The sequence below is a fragment of the Heterodontus francisci genome, chromosome 24, assembly GCF_036365525.1.
Source record: "Heterodontus francisci isolate sHetFra1 chromosome 24, sHetFra1.hap1, whole genome shotgun sequence".
Classification (NCBI taxonomy): domain Eukaryota; kingdom Metazoa; phylum Chordata; class Chondrichthyes; order Heterodontiformes; family Heterodontidae; genus Heterodontus; species Heterodontus francisci.
This window is the reverse complement of record NC_090394.1, coordinates 43589490-43603985: the sequence shown is the minus strand read 5'-3', so window position 1 is coordinate 43603985 and position 14496 is coordinate 43589490. Positions and strand designations below refer to the sequence as shown.

Here is a 14496-nt window from a genome sequence, read left to right as displayed (position 1 = left end):
ATACAGTGTTATGGAATGAGTTCCATTTAAATACACACCTACTTTTATGGAGGGAATACCCCTTTAAATACAGTGATTGAGAGGGAGTTCCCCTTTAAATTAACACTTACTGTTCCAAAAAGGTTTGAAATTCTCAACGATACAAGTGTATGATGTGTTGGTCCGGTTGTCTGCCTCAAGAACAAGTCTGAATCTCTGAAAGCTTCCGAACATTGGGAAGTGCATGGTACAAATGTAGGTGTGAACCCATCCCTCCTTCTCCACTGGTGGCACCGAACTTCTTGTGAAAGTACAGTTATTCATGTGATGAAGAATGTTTCTCTTAAGCCTATTTGGAAATGGATCGATTAAAAAGCAAATGTCCATCAATACTCATAACATGGCCCAGGGCCATTTGTAGCCATTGGCTTCCATCATATGGCCCTAGAAGTTTAAACATTCACTCCGTCCACCACCGCTGCACTTTAGCTACAGTGTGTACTATCTACAGGATGCACTGCAGCACTTGTCAAGAATTCTTCGGCAGCACCTCCCAAACCCGCAACTTCTACCACCTAGAAGGACAAGAGCAGCAGGCCCTCAGAAGCCCAACTGCTTCATGTCCCTCTGGACTGCTGGCTCTGCAGTTTTGACCAGGTTGGGATTCACTTCAGTCTCCTCTCCTCCTGATCTCCAGTAAAAGGTGAAAAAAATAGTATAGGATGCAAAGTTAACCCAGCTCCCATACAGCAAGTGATCAAGTACCATTAAGACCAATTATTGTACTAATGTGACCTGAATGCTTTATTTCTATTATGAAAAAGGCTTAGTAACAACAATATGATTGAACTTGGGGCCTCAGAAAATTGCAGGACTAACAAGACACTACAGGTTAATCAGAGTAAAGCTCTCTTTACAGGGAGGTGGGAGAGTGCGGAGCACCAGGGGGAATGGCCCCATGCATTTAAACAGAAACACAGCAAAGCAACAGCAGAGAGACATGAATGGCACAGGAGAGAGAAAAAAAAAAAATCGCAAAATGACTTCACAGTACAAGGAGGAGCAGATGGGCTAAGTTTCCAGGTAAACATTTAAGTTAAACTTCCTATAACTTAAACTAGATCAAGTAATACGTTTAAAACAAGTTGTTTAAGTATATACATTTTAATTAAATAAATAAAAGGTTATATAGGGACGGCAGTGCAGGTGGGGTTGCTGCAACTGCAGCATGTTTGTGGAGAGCATCATGATGCCGGATTACCAGTTCTGCAGCAAGTGGCTGCATCTTGAGGAACTTCAGTTCAGCATGTTAAGCTGGAGTCTGAGCTGCAGACATTGCAGGCATCAGGGAGGGGGGAGAGTTACCTGGACGCTTTGATCCAGGAGGCAGTCACACTCCTTAGGTTAATTAGTGGCGTAGTTCTGGTTACTGGCCAGGGACATGAAAATGTGACTCCAAGGCAGACAGATACAGGGACCCCCAGGTGCACTGCTGGAAGAGCCTCAGCCTTTGCCCTTATCCAACAGGTATGATCTTGTTGCCTATGTGGATGAGGGCAAAGTCTGTATGGTGATAAGCAACTGTTCCATGGCACGATAGTACAGGAGGCTATTCAAGTGAGGGGACTGAAAAGGAATTTGGTAGTGCTAGGCGACAGTACAGTAAGGGAGAGAGATACTGGTCGCTGCAACTGCAACTGGATGTTTTGTGGTTAAGTTGCCTGCTTAACATTCCCAGCACAGTGCCAGGCATATTGGCATTTGGGTACCATGTTAATGTCCATCACCTATAATAGATGCACAAGGTGACCTTTTCACAAATGTGGCCTTCTATTACTCAGTACCAGCAGCATTAATTCATGAAACATTGATCTACAATCTTGCATTTATGCTTAAAATAAATGCATAGTGTGAACAGACCCCTGCCCAGCACTTTCAAGAAATCCTACAATACATCAATGAATCAATGATAAAGGTCACCGCCTCATGGCTGGAGAAGAACCTGGAGTGGGAGGAGGAGGATTCAGTTGGTCTTGGTCCACATACGAACTAAGAACATCAGTAGAACTAGGAATGAGGTTCTACTGAGAGAGTTTGAGGAGCTAGGGTCGAAATTAAAGCGTAAAACCTGACAGGTAATAATCTTTGGATTGTTACCTGAACCACATACAAACTGGCATAGGGGCAAACAGATTAAAGGGTTAAATGTGTGGCTGAAAGGGTGGTGTGAGGTGTGAGTTTTGATTCACGGGGCACTGGGGAAAAAGGGAGCTGTTCCGTTGGGACGGGCTTCATTTAAACTGGGCTGGTATCAGTGTCCTAGTGAATTAAATAACTAGGGCAGTAGATAGAGCTCTAAGCTAATGAAGGAGGATGGTGGGAGGAATCAGGAAAGGATAAATTCAAAAGCAATAAGGGAAATGTTGAGGCTGTAGAGCAGAGTAGTGATTTGGATAAAAATAAGCAGTCAGACAGGAATGAAGAGAGCACTGTACACTTTGTGATTCATGACGTATCTTGGGATTTCTTGAAAGAGCTAGGCAAGGGACTGTTCACTTTATAAATTTATTTTGAATGTAAGATTGTAGGCCAATGTTTCATAAATTAGGGCTACTGGTACTGAGTAATAGGAGGCCACGTTCATAATTTGGGTATAAAGGCCAGTGCATGCATCTTTTATGGGTAATGAACATTAACATGGTATCCAAATTATCAATATGCCTGGCAGTGTGCTGGGAATGCTAAGCTGCCACACTCTTCTTCCTTTATGCCCGTTCTCACTTCCTTGCTTCACTGTTAAGATGTAGTTATGCTAAACCTGTAGAAAACACTGGTTAGACCCTAGTTGGAATATTGAGTCCAATTCTGGGCACCAAACTTCAGAAAGGATGTCAAGGCCTTGGAGAGGGTGCAGAAGAGATTTACTGGGATAAAGGACTTCAGTTATGTGGAGACTTGAGAAGTTGGGGTTGTTCTCCTTATAATAGAGAAGGTTAAGATGAGATTTGACAGAGGTGTGTGAAATTAAAAGGGGTTTGATAGAGGAAGTAGGGAGAAACCTTTTCTACTGGCGGAAGGATCAGTAACCAGACGACACAGATTAAAGATACTTGGAACAGGAATCAGGGGTGAGGTAGATGAGGAGAATTTTATTTTAAGCAGCAAGTTGTGATGATCTGGTTTGCACTGGCTGAAAGGACAGTGGAAGCAAATTCATTAGTAACATTCAAAAGGGAACTGGATGTATACTTGATTTTGATTTAGAGATACAGCACTGAAACAGGCCCTTCGGCCCACCGAGTCTGTGCCGACCATTAACCACCCATTTATACTAATCCTACACTAATCCCATATTCCTACCACATCCTCACCTGTCCCTATATTCCCCTACCACCTACCTATACTAGGGGCAATTTATAATGGCCAATTTACCTATCAACCTGCAAGTCTTTTGGCTATGGGAGGAAACCAGAGCACCCGGAGGAAACCCACGCAGACACAGGGAGAACTTGCAAACTCCACACAGGCAGTACCCAGAACTGAACCCGGGTCACTGGAGTTGTGAGGCTGCGGTGCTAACCACTGCGCCGCTTGAAGGTGAAATATTTGTAGAGCTTTGGGGATAGAGCAGAGGAGTGAGACTAATAGGGCATCTCTTTCAAAGAGCCAACATAGGCATGATGGGTTGAATGGCCTCATTCTGTGCTGTATGATTCTATTCTATGATTAGAGCTTAACAATGGTAATTAGGCATTAGTGGTGAGGGTGACAGCTGGAAAAAAACCCAAAGGCACTATATTTGAATGCATGAAGCATTCACAACAAAATAGATGAATTAATAGCACAGATAGAAATTAATAGCATTGATATTGCGGCACAGTGGCGCAGAGGTTAGCACCGCAGCCTCACAGTTCCAGCGACCCGGGTTCAATTCTGGGTACTGCCTGCGTGGAGTTTTCAAGTTCTCCCTGTGTCTGTGTGGGTTTTCACCGGGTGCTCCGGTTTCCTCCCACCACCAAAAGACTTGCAGGTTGATAGGTAAATTGGCCATTATAAATTGCCCCCAGTGCAGGTAGGTGGTAAGGGAATATAGGGACAGGTGGGGATGTGGTAGGAATATGGGATTACTGTAGGATTAGTATAAATGGGTGGTTGATGGTCAGCACAGACTCGAAGGGCCTGTTTCAGTGCTGTATCTCTAAATAAATAAATAGATATCATAACCATTATGGAGGCAGGTTTGTAGAGTGACCAAGATTGGAAATTAAATATTCCAGGTTTTTTTTTTAATTCGTTCATGGGCATCGCTGGCTAGGCCAGTTTATATTGCCCATCCTTAATTACCCTCGAGAAGGTGGTGGTGAGCTGCCTTCTTGAACCGCTGCAGTCCATGTGAGGTAGGTACACCTACAGTACTGTTAGGAAGGGAGTTCCAGGATTTTAACCCAGCGACAGTGAAGGAAAGGCGATATAGTTCCAAATCAGGATGGTGTGTGACTTGGAGGGAAACTTGGTGTTCCCTTGCATCTGCTGCCCTTGACCTTCGAGGTGGTAAGAGGTCATGGATTTGGAAGGTGCTATCTAAGGAGCCTTGGTTGCTGCAGTGCATCTTGTAGATGGTACACACTGCTGCCGTTGTGTCGGTGGTAAAGGGAGTGAATGTTTTTGGATGGAGTGCCAATCAAGCGGGCTGCTTTGTCTTGGATGGTGTCAAGCTTCTTGAGCGATGTTGGAGCTGCACCCATCCGGACAAGTGGAGAGTATCCCATCACACTCCTGACGAGTGCCTCGTAGATGGTGGATAGACTTTGGGGAGTCAGGAGGAGAGTTACTTGCTGCAGGATTCCTAGCTTCTCACCTGCTCGTGTAGCCATGGTATGTATATGGTTACTCCAGTTCAGTTTCTGGTCAATGGAAACCCCCAGGATGTTGTAAGTGGGGGAATTCAACAATGGTAATGCCATTGAATGTCAAGGGCAGATGGTTATTGCCTGGCACTTGATTGGCATGAATGTTACTTATCAGCCCAAGCCTGGATATTGCCCAGGTCTTTCTGTATTTCTACATGGACTGCTTCAGTATCTGATGAATCACGAATGGTGCCAAACATTGTGCAATCATCAGCGAACATCCCCACTTCTGACTTGATGATTGAAGGGAGGTCATTAATGAAGCAGCTGAAGATGGTTGGGCCTAGGACACTACCCTGAGGAACTCCTGCAGTGACGTCCTGGAGCGGAGATGATTTACCAACAACCACAACCATCTTCCTTTGAGCTTGGTACTACTCCAACCAGCAGAGAGTTTTCCCTGAATCTCATTGATTCTAATTTTGCTAGGGCTCCTTGATGCCATACTCGGTCAAATGATGCCTTGATGTCAAGAGCAGACACTCTCACCTCACCTCACGTGTTCAGCTCTTTTGTCCATGTTTGAACCAAGGCTGTAATGAGGTCAGGAGCTGAGTGGCCCTGGCAGAACCCAAACTGAGCGTCAGTAAGCAGGTCATTGCTAAGCAAGTGCCAATTGATGCACTGTCGATGATACCTTCTATCACTTTACTGATGGAGAATAGACTGATGAGTAGTAATTGGCCAGGTTGTACTTATTCTGCTTTTTGTGTACAGGACATACCTGGGCAATTTTCCACATTTCTGGGTAGATACCAGTGTTACAGCTGTACTGGAACAGCTTGGCTAGGGGTGCACCAAGTTCTGAAGCACAGGTCTTTAATACTATTGCCGGAATCTTGTCAGGGCCCATAGCCTTTGAGGTATTTAGTACCTTCAGTCATTTCTTGATGTCGCACAGAGTGAATTGAATTGGCTAAAGTCTGGCATCTGTGATGCTGGAGACTTCAGGAGGAGGCAGAGATGGATCATCCATTTGGTACTTCTGGCTAAAGATTGTTGCAAATGCTTCAGCCTCATCTTTTGTACTGATGTGCTAGGCTCCCTGATCATTGAGGATTGGGATATTTGTGGAGCCACTTCCTCCAGTTTGTTGTTTAATTGTCCACCACCATTCACAACTGGATGTGGCAGGACTGTAGAGTCTAGATCTGATCCGTTGGTTATGGGAACTGTCATGCTAGGCCCCCAACTGCCAAGAATGAGGCACATTAATTTTGTCATGAACATTGATTTTAAACCATTACTGGAGTGAGGGGAGGACTTGAACAGATCAGCCATGGTTGGAAAAAACATTGGCACAGTGTTTGGAAGGACAAAGCAGCCATTCCCTGGCATTCAACCCACAATGGATATTTGATCACCAGGCATTGAAGGTGGGGGAGCTCATATTCCAGGTTGACTGCTAAGATAGCTGAATACACAGTGACATGGTCAAACCAGCTGGTCACATGACTAAACTGCTGGGCAACCTGTGTTTTTTGAATTTGTAGAAACAGTTTGGACAGAAAGCAGTTTGCTCCTGGACTGATCTTTCTCCTGCCTGCTCCCATCTCTTTCTCACAAGCCTCTGAATCCACTGAAGAGGCATGAACCCCAAGGGAGAAAAGTCTCCGACAGCAAACAGTTTAAGAGAACAATATCGGGCCCAAATGAAAAGCAAGATCTATCTACAATCAAGGACTCTACAGTGAGCTCGAAGAACCATAACAACTCTTCAGATATTGCCTCAAACCTTTCCACTTCATTTTTCTGCTGCTCTTTTCTGTCTCTATTTGCATGCGTGTATCACATATGCATGCTAGCCTGGGGTGCGGCCTGTATCCGTAGGCGTTAACCGTATTAGAGTTTAATAAATTTCAACTTTTCTTTTTTTAAACCTAAGAAAACCAGTTTGTGCTGGTTTCTTTGCCTTATAATTGGAAAGCGGTGAACAAAGATTCACCAAGGGTGAGCTCAAAACACAATGTGTTTAAAATTAAACCCTGTTAAAGAAAGACCAGGTGAAGGCTGAAAGGGAACCCTGGACACCTTTCTCACTGTGTTGTAACAGGATAGTGTGGGATAAAGACATTGAAATGGATGATCAGCCATGATCGTATGGAATGGCAGGGCAAACCTGATGGGCTGCATGGCCTACTCTTGCTTATGTTCTTATGTTCCTATGTTAGGATCTTAGCTCAGAAAATCAAAACGTAGAATCATTTTGTGTGGGGGATGAGTTCATGGGATGCATTCCAGATAGTTTTCTAGATCAGTAGGTCAAGGAACCAACAAGGGAACAGGATAGTTTGGGAAAGCAAAATACTGCAGATGCTGAAAGCCCGAAATAAAAACAGGAAATGCTGCAACTACTCAACAGGTCCAGCTGCATCCAGAGCGAGAGCGAAACAGAGTTAACGTGTCTGAAACATTAACTCTTTCTCCGCAGATGCTGCCAAATATGTTCAGGATATTTTAGATCTAGGATTGTGCAATGAGACAGGTTTAATTAATACACGTATAGTAGGGAAGCCTCTGGGGAAGAGTAATCATATAATTTTATATTGAGCTGGAGTGTGATTTAGTTAAGTCTGAGACTAGGCTCTTAAATCTGAACAAAGCAATTGTGTTGGTATGAGAGGCGAGATGCCCAAGCTGGATTGGAAAACGAGATTAAAAGATATGATGGTAGATGGACAAAAGCAAACATTCAAAGAATTAATTTATAATTTGCAAGAATTATACACTCCCTTAAAAAGGAACAAAACCCCCTTGGAAAAAGTGGCCCAACTGTGGCTAAGAGAAGCTAAACATAATTAGATTAAAGGAAGAGGCTTATGTTGTTTCCAAAAAGAGTAGTAAACCTGAGGATTGGCAAGATTTTAAAATTCAGCAAAGGCGGAACAAGAAATTGATAAAGAAAGAGAAAATAGGAAGAATGTAAACTAGCTAGCGATATAAAAAGATTGTACAGCAGCTGCACTGGAAGCAGGTGCCACCTTTGCTTGGCTGTTTAGCAGCTAGCCCCACATGATCGCGCAGCAGCCAACTGACTCACACAAGGCACAGGGGCCATCCATTCCAGGGCCTGAGGCGCGAGGTCAGGTGGTGAAGTCAGCCGACACTGCAGCAGGTGCTGCCAGCCCTGCATTCAAAGCAGCCTTTTCCTTGACTGCTGCTGCTCTGACAACTGCCTCCAACCAAGGAGCTGACAAGCCCCACAGTTCAACAATGCCTCCCTGCAGGTTGCAATAGCATGGCTGGAGGTTCTCTTCCCCAGGGAAGAGAGGAGAGGGCCCTGCCTGTCCAAGCAAGACTGGACAAAGATTGCAGAGGAGGTCAGCAGCCGTGGATTCACCCCCCGAACCTGGATACAGTACCGCAAGCACATCAATAACTGCCATCGTTCTGCCAAGGTAAGTACTCCATACGTCTTTTCCTTTTGGGCCTTGCATATAGTGAGGTGAGGGCATGCTTGGTAGAGATGGAGTGACCACTCAGTCGGTGGCAAGGGGTAGGGGTGGGGAGGGTCACTCAGGCAGCAGCATATCCTGTCAGTCATGGCTGCATCTTGGAGAGGCGCCCGTCTGTCTTTGCTGACACTCAAAGTCCAAGAGTGGCTTTATGCAGGTGGCATTTGTGTGCCCCCATTGTTGACTGCTGGGCTGCCACCAGCATAACTGTGCTTGTTTCTGGGGAAACTAAATGTTCCTTCTCCTGTCTGCAGGAGATGACATACAATGCCAAGGAGAGCACCAAGACTTGCAGAAGGGTGCTGTACCTTTACATGCTGAATCCCATGGAGGAGAAGGCCTTGCAGGTGGCAGGGCACCAGGGTGACTGCACGATTGCTGATAGTGAGACAGGATTGCCAACCAAAGAGAGTGAGAGAACTAGTGGAAGGATACATGGGTGCATCTGGCACACTCAAGGCAAAGTGCTCATGTGACCACCACTGGACAAATGGAGCTGCACAGCAATCATAGTTGGGATGAGGGAATGGGATGTCCTTAACTCTAAAATGTTTATGTTCTCTCCTGCAGGTAGGGTCAAGCTGAAGGACACAGAACTCGAGACCAGGGGCCAGCAGCCACCTCTGAGGAGGGAACCTCAGAGGATGCAGCGTCACATCATTCCCTTGCACACTCCACCAGTGCAGATATACTCACACTGGTGGGTATGTGGTTGTAGTTAAATTCAGGGTCACGAGCTTCTGATGGAGGCTGTGACAGCCGAGGCTACTGACAGTCAGAGGACTGTGGAAGGCCAGGCCTATGCTGACCCCAGGCTGATGATATGCTTCTGGAATTGTCTACAATACACCAATTGCTAGTGCTACAGCGAAAGGCAAGGGAACATCTGGTGGAGCTTCCAGAGGCTATGTGTACCCATTTGCGGACAATGGAGCAGTCCATCCAGGCCATGAGTGCTGCCACGTGTCTGGCATGTGTGCGCATAGCTTTCTCCATGGAAATATTGGCCACCCTCATGGAAAGCCTGATGCAGCAGACCACTCAGTGGATGCTGGAGATGTGCACAGAACTGCATGCCATCGCCTCCTCCATGAACTCAATGCAGCAGTAGCAAGGTGCGAGGGGAACAAGGTGCCTGGAGTCTCCACCAGGTCCTTGTCCTTCTTCTCAGGTCAACTGGGAGGGACGTGTGCTTTGTAAAGGAGGAGCTCTGGCTGACTTCTGCTTCTGGGGGCTCCTTTCAGGGAACTTCTGGTGTTGACAGTGGCTCTTCTGCCAGTGACTAACACCTCAAGTTGTCACGACGGAGGAAAGTCCTGCAGGAGCCCCTCAAGCATGCCAAGGCCCTCCAGGCCTCAGGTAGCCAGAGGACAGCTACCAAGGTCATCCCAAGCTAGGGGTCCTTGATGCAACACAGTCAAATGTTACCTTGATGTAAAGGACAGTCACACTCACCGAGTTCAGCTCTTTTGTCCATGTTTGGACCAAGGCTGTAATTTCTGATACCAGAAATGTGCGGGTATACAAATCAAGAAAGGATGAACAGGCTGGGTTTCTTTTCTCTTCAAAAAACAAAAGCTGAGGGGTGACCTAATAGAAGTCTTTAAAATTATGGAAGTTTTGAAAGAGTTGATACAGAGAGAATGTTTTCACGTGAAGAGGAGCATGACTGGAGGCCATCAATATAAGATAGTCACCAAGATATCCAATAGAGAATTCAGAAGAAACATCTTTACCTAAAGAGTGATGAGAATGTGGAAATCACTACCACAGGGAGTCATTGAAGAGAATAGTACACTTGCATTTTAGGGGAAGCTAGACAAGCATATCTGGGAGAAGGGAATGGAGGATTATGTTGATAGATTTAAATGAGGAAAGATGCAGGAGGCTCACGTGGAGCATAAACACCAGCATGGACTGGTTGGGCCGAATGGGGCAGCATGATCAGCACCATGCCTCCACCTCAGCTGCAAGCACGGGGGAACACCTCATAGGAGCACTCATAAGAGCACCTAGCTGCACTTGAGGGTCACAGGTGAATAGAAGATGTGAATGTTAAGCCTGGTTTGTTTCTTTCAAGAGATGTGGGCATTGCTGGCAAATCTCCTGGACCTGATGGCCGACACCCAAGGGCTTTAACACAGATGGCTACAGAAATAATGGATGCATTGGTTTTGATCTTCTAAAATTCTTAGATTTCAGAATGGCGCCCATGGATAGGAAGGTAGAAAACATAACCCCGCTATTCAAGAAAGGAGGAAGGGATAACTCAAGGAACTACAAGCCAGTTAGCCTGATATCAGTAGCAGGGAAAATGCTAGAATCTATTAAGGGATGGGGGTAACAGGGCACTTAGAATATCATATGATTGGGTAGAGTCAATATGGATTCATGAAAGGGAGAAAGTGTTTGATAATGTGTTAGTGTTCTGAGATAGTAACTAATAGGTTGGTTAAGTAGGAACCAGTGGATGTAGTGTATTTGGTTTTTCCAAAAGCATTTGATAAGGTGCTGTGCAAGAGGTTGTTACACAAAATTAGGACTCATGGGATTGGGATAATAAATTTGCATGAGTGAAGAATTGATTAACAGATTGAAAACAGTAGGAATAAATGGGAAATTTTTGGATTGCCAGCCTGTAACTACCAAGGATCAAAGACTCAGCTATTTACAATCTAGATCAATAACTTAGACGAGTGTATTCAGGTTTGCTGATGATACAAAAGTTAGGTGGGAAACTAAGCTATAGGTGGACACAAGGAGACTGCAAAGGGATATAGACAGGTTAAGTGAGTGGGCAGTAACATGGCAGATGGAATATAGTGGAGAAATGAAGTTATCCACTTTGGTAGAAAAAAAATAGAAAAGCAGAATTTTAAAAATGGTAGGGGAATGGAAAACGTTCATGTTCAGAGGGATCTGGGTGGGTTTGTACACAAATTACAGAAAGTTAACATGAAGTTACAGCAAGCAATTAGGAAAGTAAATGGTATATTAGCCTTTATTACAAAAGGGATTGGAGTAGAAGAGTAAAGACTTACTGCAATTATACCAGATCTGTAGTACTATGTACAGTTTTAGTTTCCTTGCCCAAGAAGGGCTATACTTGCCATAGAGGGAGTGCAATGAAGGTTTACTCAACTGATTCCTGGAATAAGGGGATTGTCCTAAGAGGAGAGATTGAGTAGACTCACCCTGTATTCTAGAATTTAGACGAATGAGAGGTGGTTTCATTGAAATATACAAAATTCTTAAGGGGTTTTTACAGGGTAGATGGTCAGAGGGTGTTTTCCCTGCTGGAGAGTCTAAAACTAAGGGGCTACAGTCTCTGAATCAGGGGTCAGCCATTTAGGTTGGAGGTGAGGAGATATTTCTTCACTCAAAAAGGTTTAAAATCTTTTAGAATTCTCTACCCCATTGAGCTGTATTGCTCAGTCGTTGAGCATATTCAAGTCAGAGATTGATAGATTTTTGGATACTAAGGGTATCAAGGGATAGAGATAGTGCAGGAAAGTGTACCATGATTTTATTTAATGGTGTAGCTGCTGGAGGTGCTGAATGGCCTATTTCTGCTCCTATTTCTTTTGTTCTTACATTGCCAAACATTTCTGCTGCAGGTACAGTATGGTTTAGATAGGGTAAAGCTCCCTTTACTATTTCTTGTGAAACACCTCCAGGGAAGGCAGATCAGTTCTCACTGGAAATCTTATTGGTCCTCCGAGTAAGACCCCCAGTTTCTGTTCTTTTGTGTTTGCTCTGTTCATTAGAATGTGGATTGAAACAGCACAAGCTCCATTCACGGGATGGGTTTCATGCAGCCCGTCTGGGCTGGATTTGAACCCAGGGCTCCAATGTGAAACTGGCTCATAACTAGATATCCATTTCTTGGTACTGAAATTAAATGCCATGAGATCTCACAGGAGCTGGCTAGTCAGTGGAAAATGCTTACTGATCGACTTGCAGTGTGATGTGGCTGTTGTAGTTTCTCTCCCTCCACATGCAATCCATTGTATGATTGTAGTCAACGTAACAGCTTAGAGCACCTACATAATAAAAAATATTTCCAATGAAATATGAAGAAACATGGTTGGACAGTTGATGCATGAGATAGTTCCCAAATAAGAAAATATTTGTAGCTAACGTACACTGAAAGATTTTTGAGTCATGATTTCCCTTGCTCAGCCCCCATCTATGAAATGTCTGGGGCACCTTAAGATTGGTTTCAAAATTCAACTGCAGACCATTTGGAGTAAGACTCTTATTAAAAGTGATGTTGAGTCTTACTTTTAGCCATTAAAAAGCCTTTGGCGATAATTTTCACATTCGCTGGTTGGGAATAGTAATGTGACAGAGTGGAACACCTACTAGTGAAAGAAATCAATGGGAATGAAAATCAGGCAGGTTCCACAATGGGTGAATGATTCTCTGTCAGTTTGACCCGAAAGTGGTGAGGGTGAAACTAACTCCCTCATGTCTCCATGAGGGGAGTCAAACCTGGACAGAGTGACTGGTATCACCTCTACAAAGCCAAATGTTACATTTTCATCCCTCTGGGTTAACCATGAAAGGGTCTTGAAGGTATCAATGAAAATGTCTAGGTGCTCATTACCGCTTTCTAGAGCAAGTGGGGAAAGCAGGAGATGGTTGTAGTATTTGTCTTCAGACACTTGACCTCTCTGCAATAGAAATATGCATCAACATCAAACCCAAACTGACTAAACTGTCTGAAGGAGATCAATGTCCTTGCGACAGCCTCTCTTTGCTCTCCCCTTCTGTTCAGGGTGGATTATAGAGATGTTGTACATCTGAAGGAAGGAAAGAAAGAGGTACAGATATACTGATCGAGCAATACATACAGACAGATTGATGGATACGTCAGTAGACTGATCGATCGATTTATAAACAGACGTCAGATCAATAAATACATAGACTAAGGGACTAATCGATCGATTTATAGATGAACACATTGATCAATAAAGTAGATGGATAGACTGCACAATCAATATGTAGATGAATAATTTTCAGGTCAGCATCAGTATAATTTTGTTTCAAGAGCGTAGGGACCAGGTGTATGATTGGCCCTTACACATGACTTCTGACTCACCTCAGACTGGCACCAATATACCAGATATAGTCAAGGTTTAAAGGCTTGCTGGGTAAATGCACTGAGCTATTCAGTGGACGAGCTCCTGGTTTGTTACTCCGTTAATGTTGATGTAGCCGATCTTAACTGTGTTGGGCGGAAGTGGTGCTACATTAGGACTCACTGTTCAGCGAGTAGGGAGGGCCTGAGTTGCTATTTCTGCTCCCTAATTACTGACCCTCGCTGGAAAGTCTGTATCAGGCGAGCATAGGAGAGGGATTGGCTGTGAAGATGTCCCAAGCCAGCCAACATTTACCAGCTTGACTTCCACAGGAGGCTCGAGAGGGCTGTGAGTACGGAAAACCTGAATTCAACAAATCAGCAGCTTCAGGGAAGACAGGGAACAAAGTGGAAGAGAAAAAAGGAGAAAAATAGGAAAGAAATAGCTCAGCTGACCAAGGACTGATTCCAATAAAGATGAAACTCCAAATACCTACACTGCTCCTGAGCTTTGGCAGTGAAACACAGCAGTGGAAGAAGGACAAGCCTCAGTCTGATGGTTGCCATGTCAAAAGCAAATCTGTGGAACCAAAAGATGATATTAGTAAATGTAAGAGCCTGAAGTGCAAAACTGCCCGGAATTAGAACAGCAGTTGGCAGCCTTACTCTGATACACCACAGATCTAGAGATGGGAATGTCACATGGACATGGTGGACATCTCCTGATTTTGGTGCTCTGTACTGAACCAGTTTTCTTTCCAACCAGTTTTTTCCCCCTCTTTCTGGTGGCCTTCATCTCTCAGGCCCCTTTATTTTTGCAAGGGGGCCTTTATTTCCCAATCCCCCTTTATGTGCATTTTACATAAACATTAAAAACTGATAAATAAAACAAAACTCAAATTAAAATACAATTCTCTATGATGCACTCCAGTCCCTGCAGTGCCTACCAGTTGCGGAAGGCCTCAAGCAAACAGAGGGATACCCCATGCTTCTTCTCCTGGGACATCCGAGATTACGATTGCGCCCGGAAGAGGGGCAGGCATTCAGGGTGGACGACCTTCCTGTTGGC

The 14496-nt window shown here is 44.5% G+C and overlaps 1 protein-coding gene across 4 annotated transcripts in view; it reads right to left on the bottom strand.

Moving 5' to 3' along the window:
* LOC137383675 (interleukin-21 receptor-like) overlaps positions 1–14496 on the bottom strand; it is a 50934-nt gene that overhangs the window by 16590 nt on the left and 19848 nt on the right. For 3 of the 4 annotated variants that reach the window (XM_068056844.1, XM_068056843.1, XM_068056846.1), the window contains 3 exons: positions 13925–14007; positions 12294–12387; positions 111–328 (listed from right to left, as the gene is read on the bottom strand). In XM_068056844.1, the coding sequence (XP_067912945.1) occupies positions 111–328; positions 12294–12387; positions 13925–13994 (382 nt within the window). In that variant the 5' untranslated portion in view covers positions 13995–14007. Of the gene's footprint in view, positions 1–110; positions 329–12293; positions 12388–13920; positions 14008–14496 lie in introns of those variants that run through there. The other variant, XM_068056847.1, reaches the window with a different exon arrangement.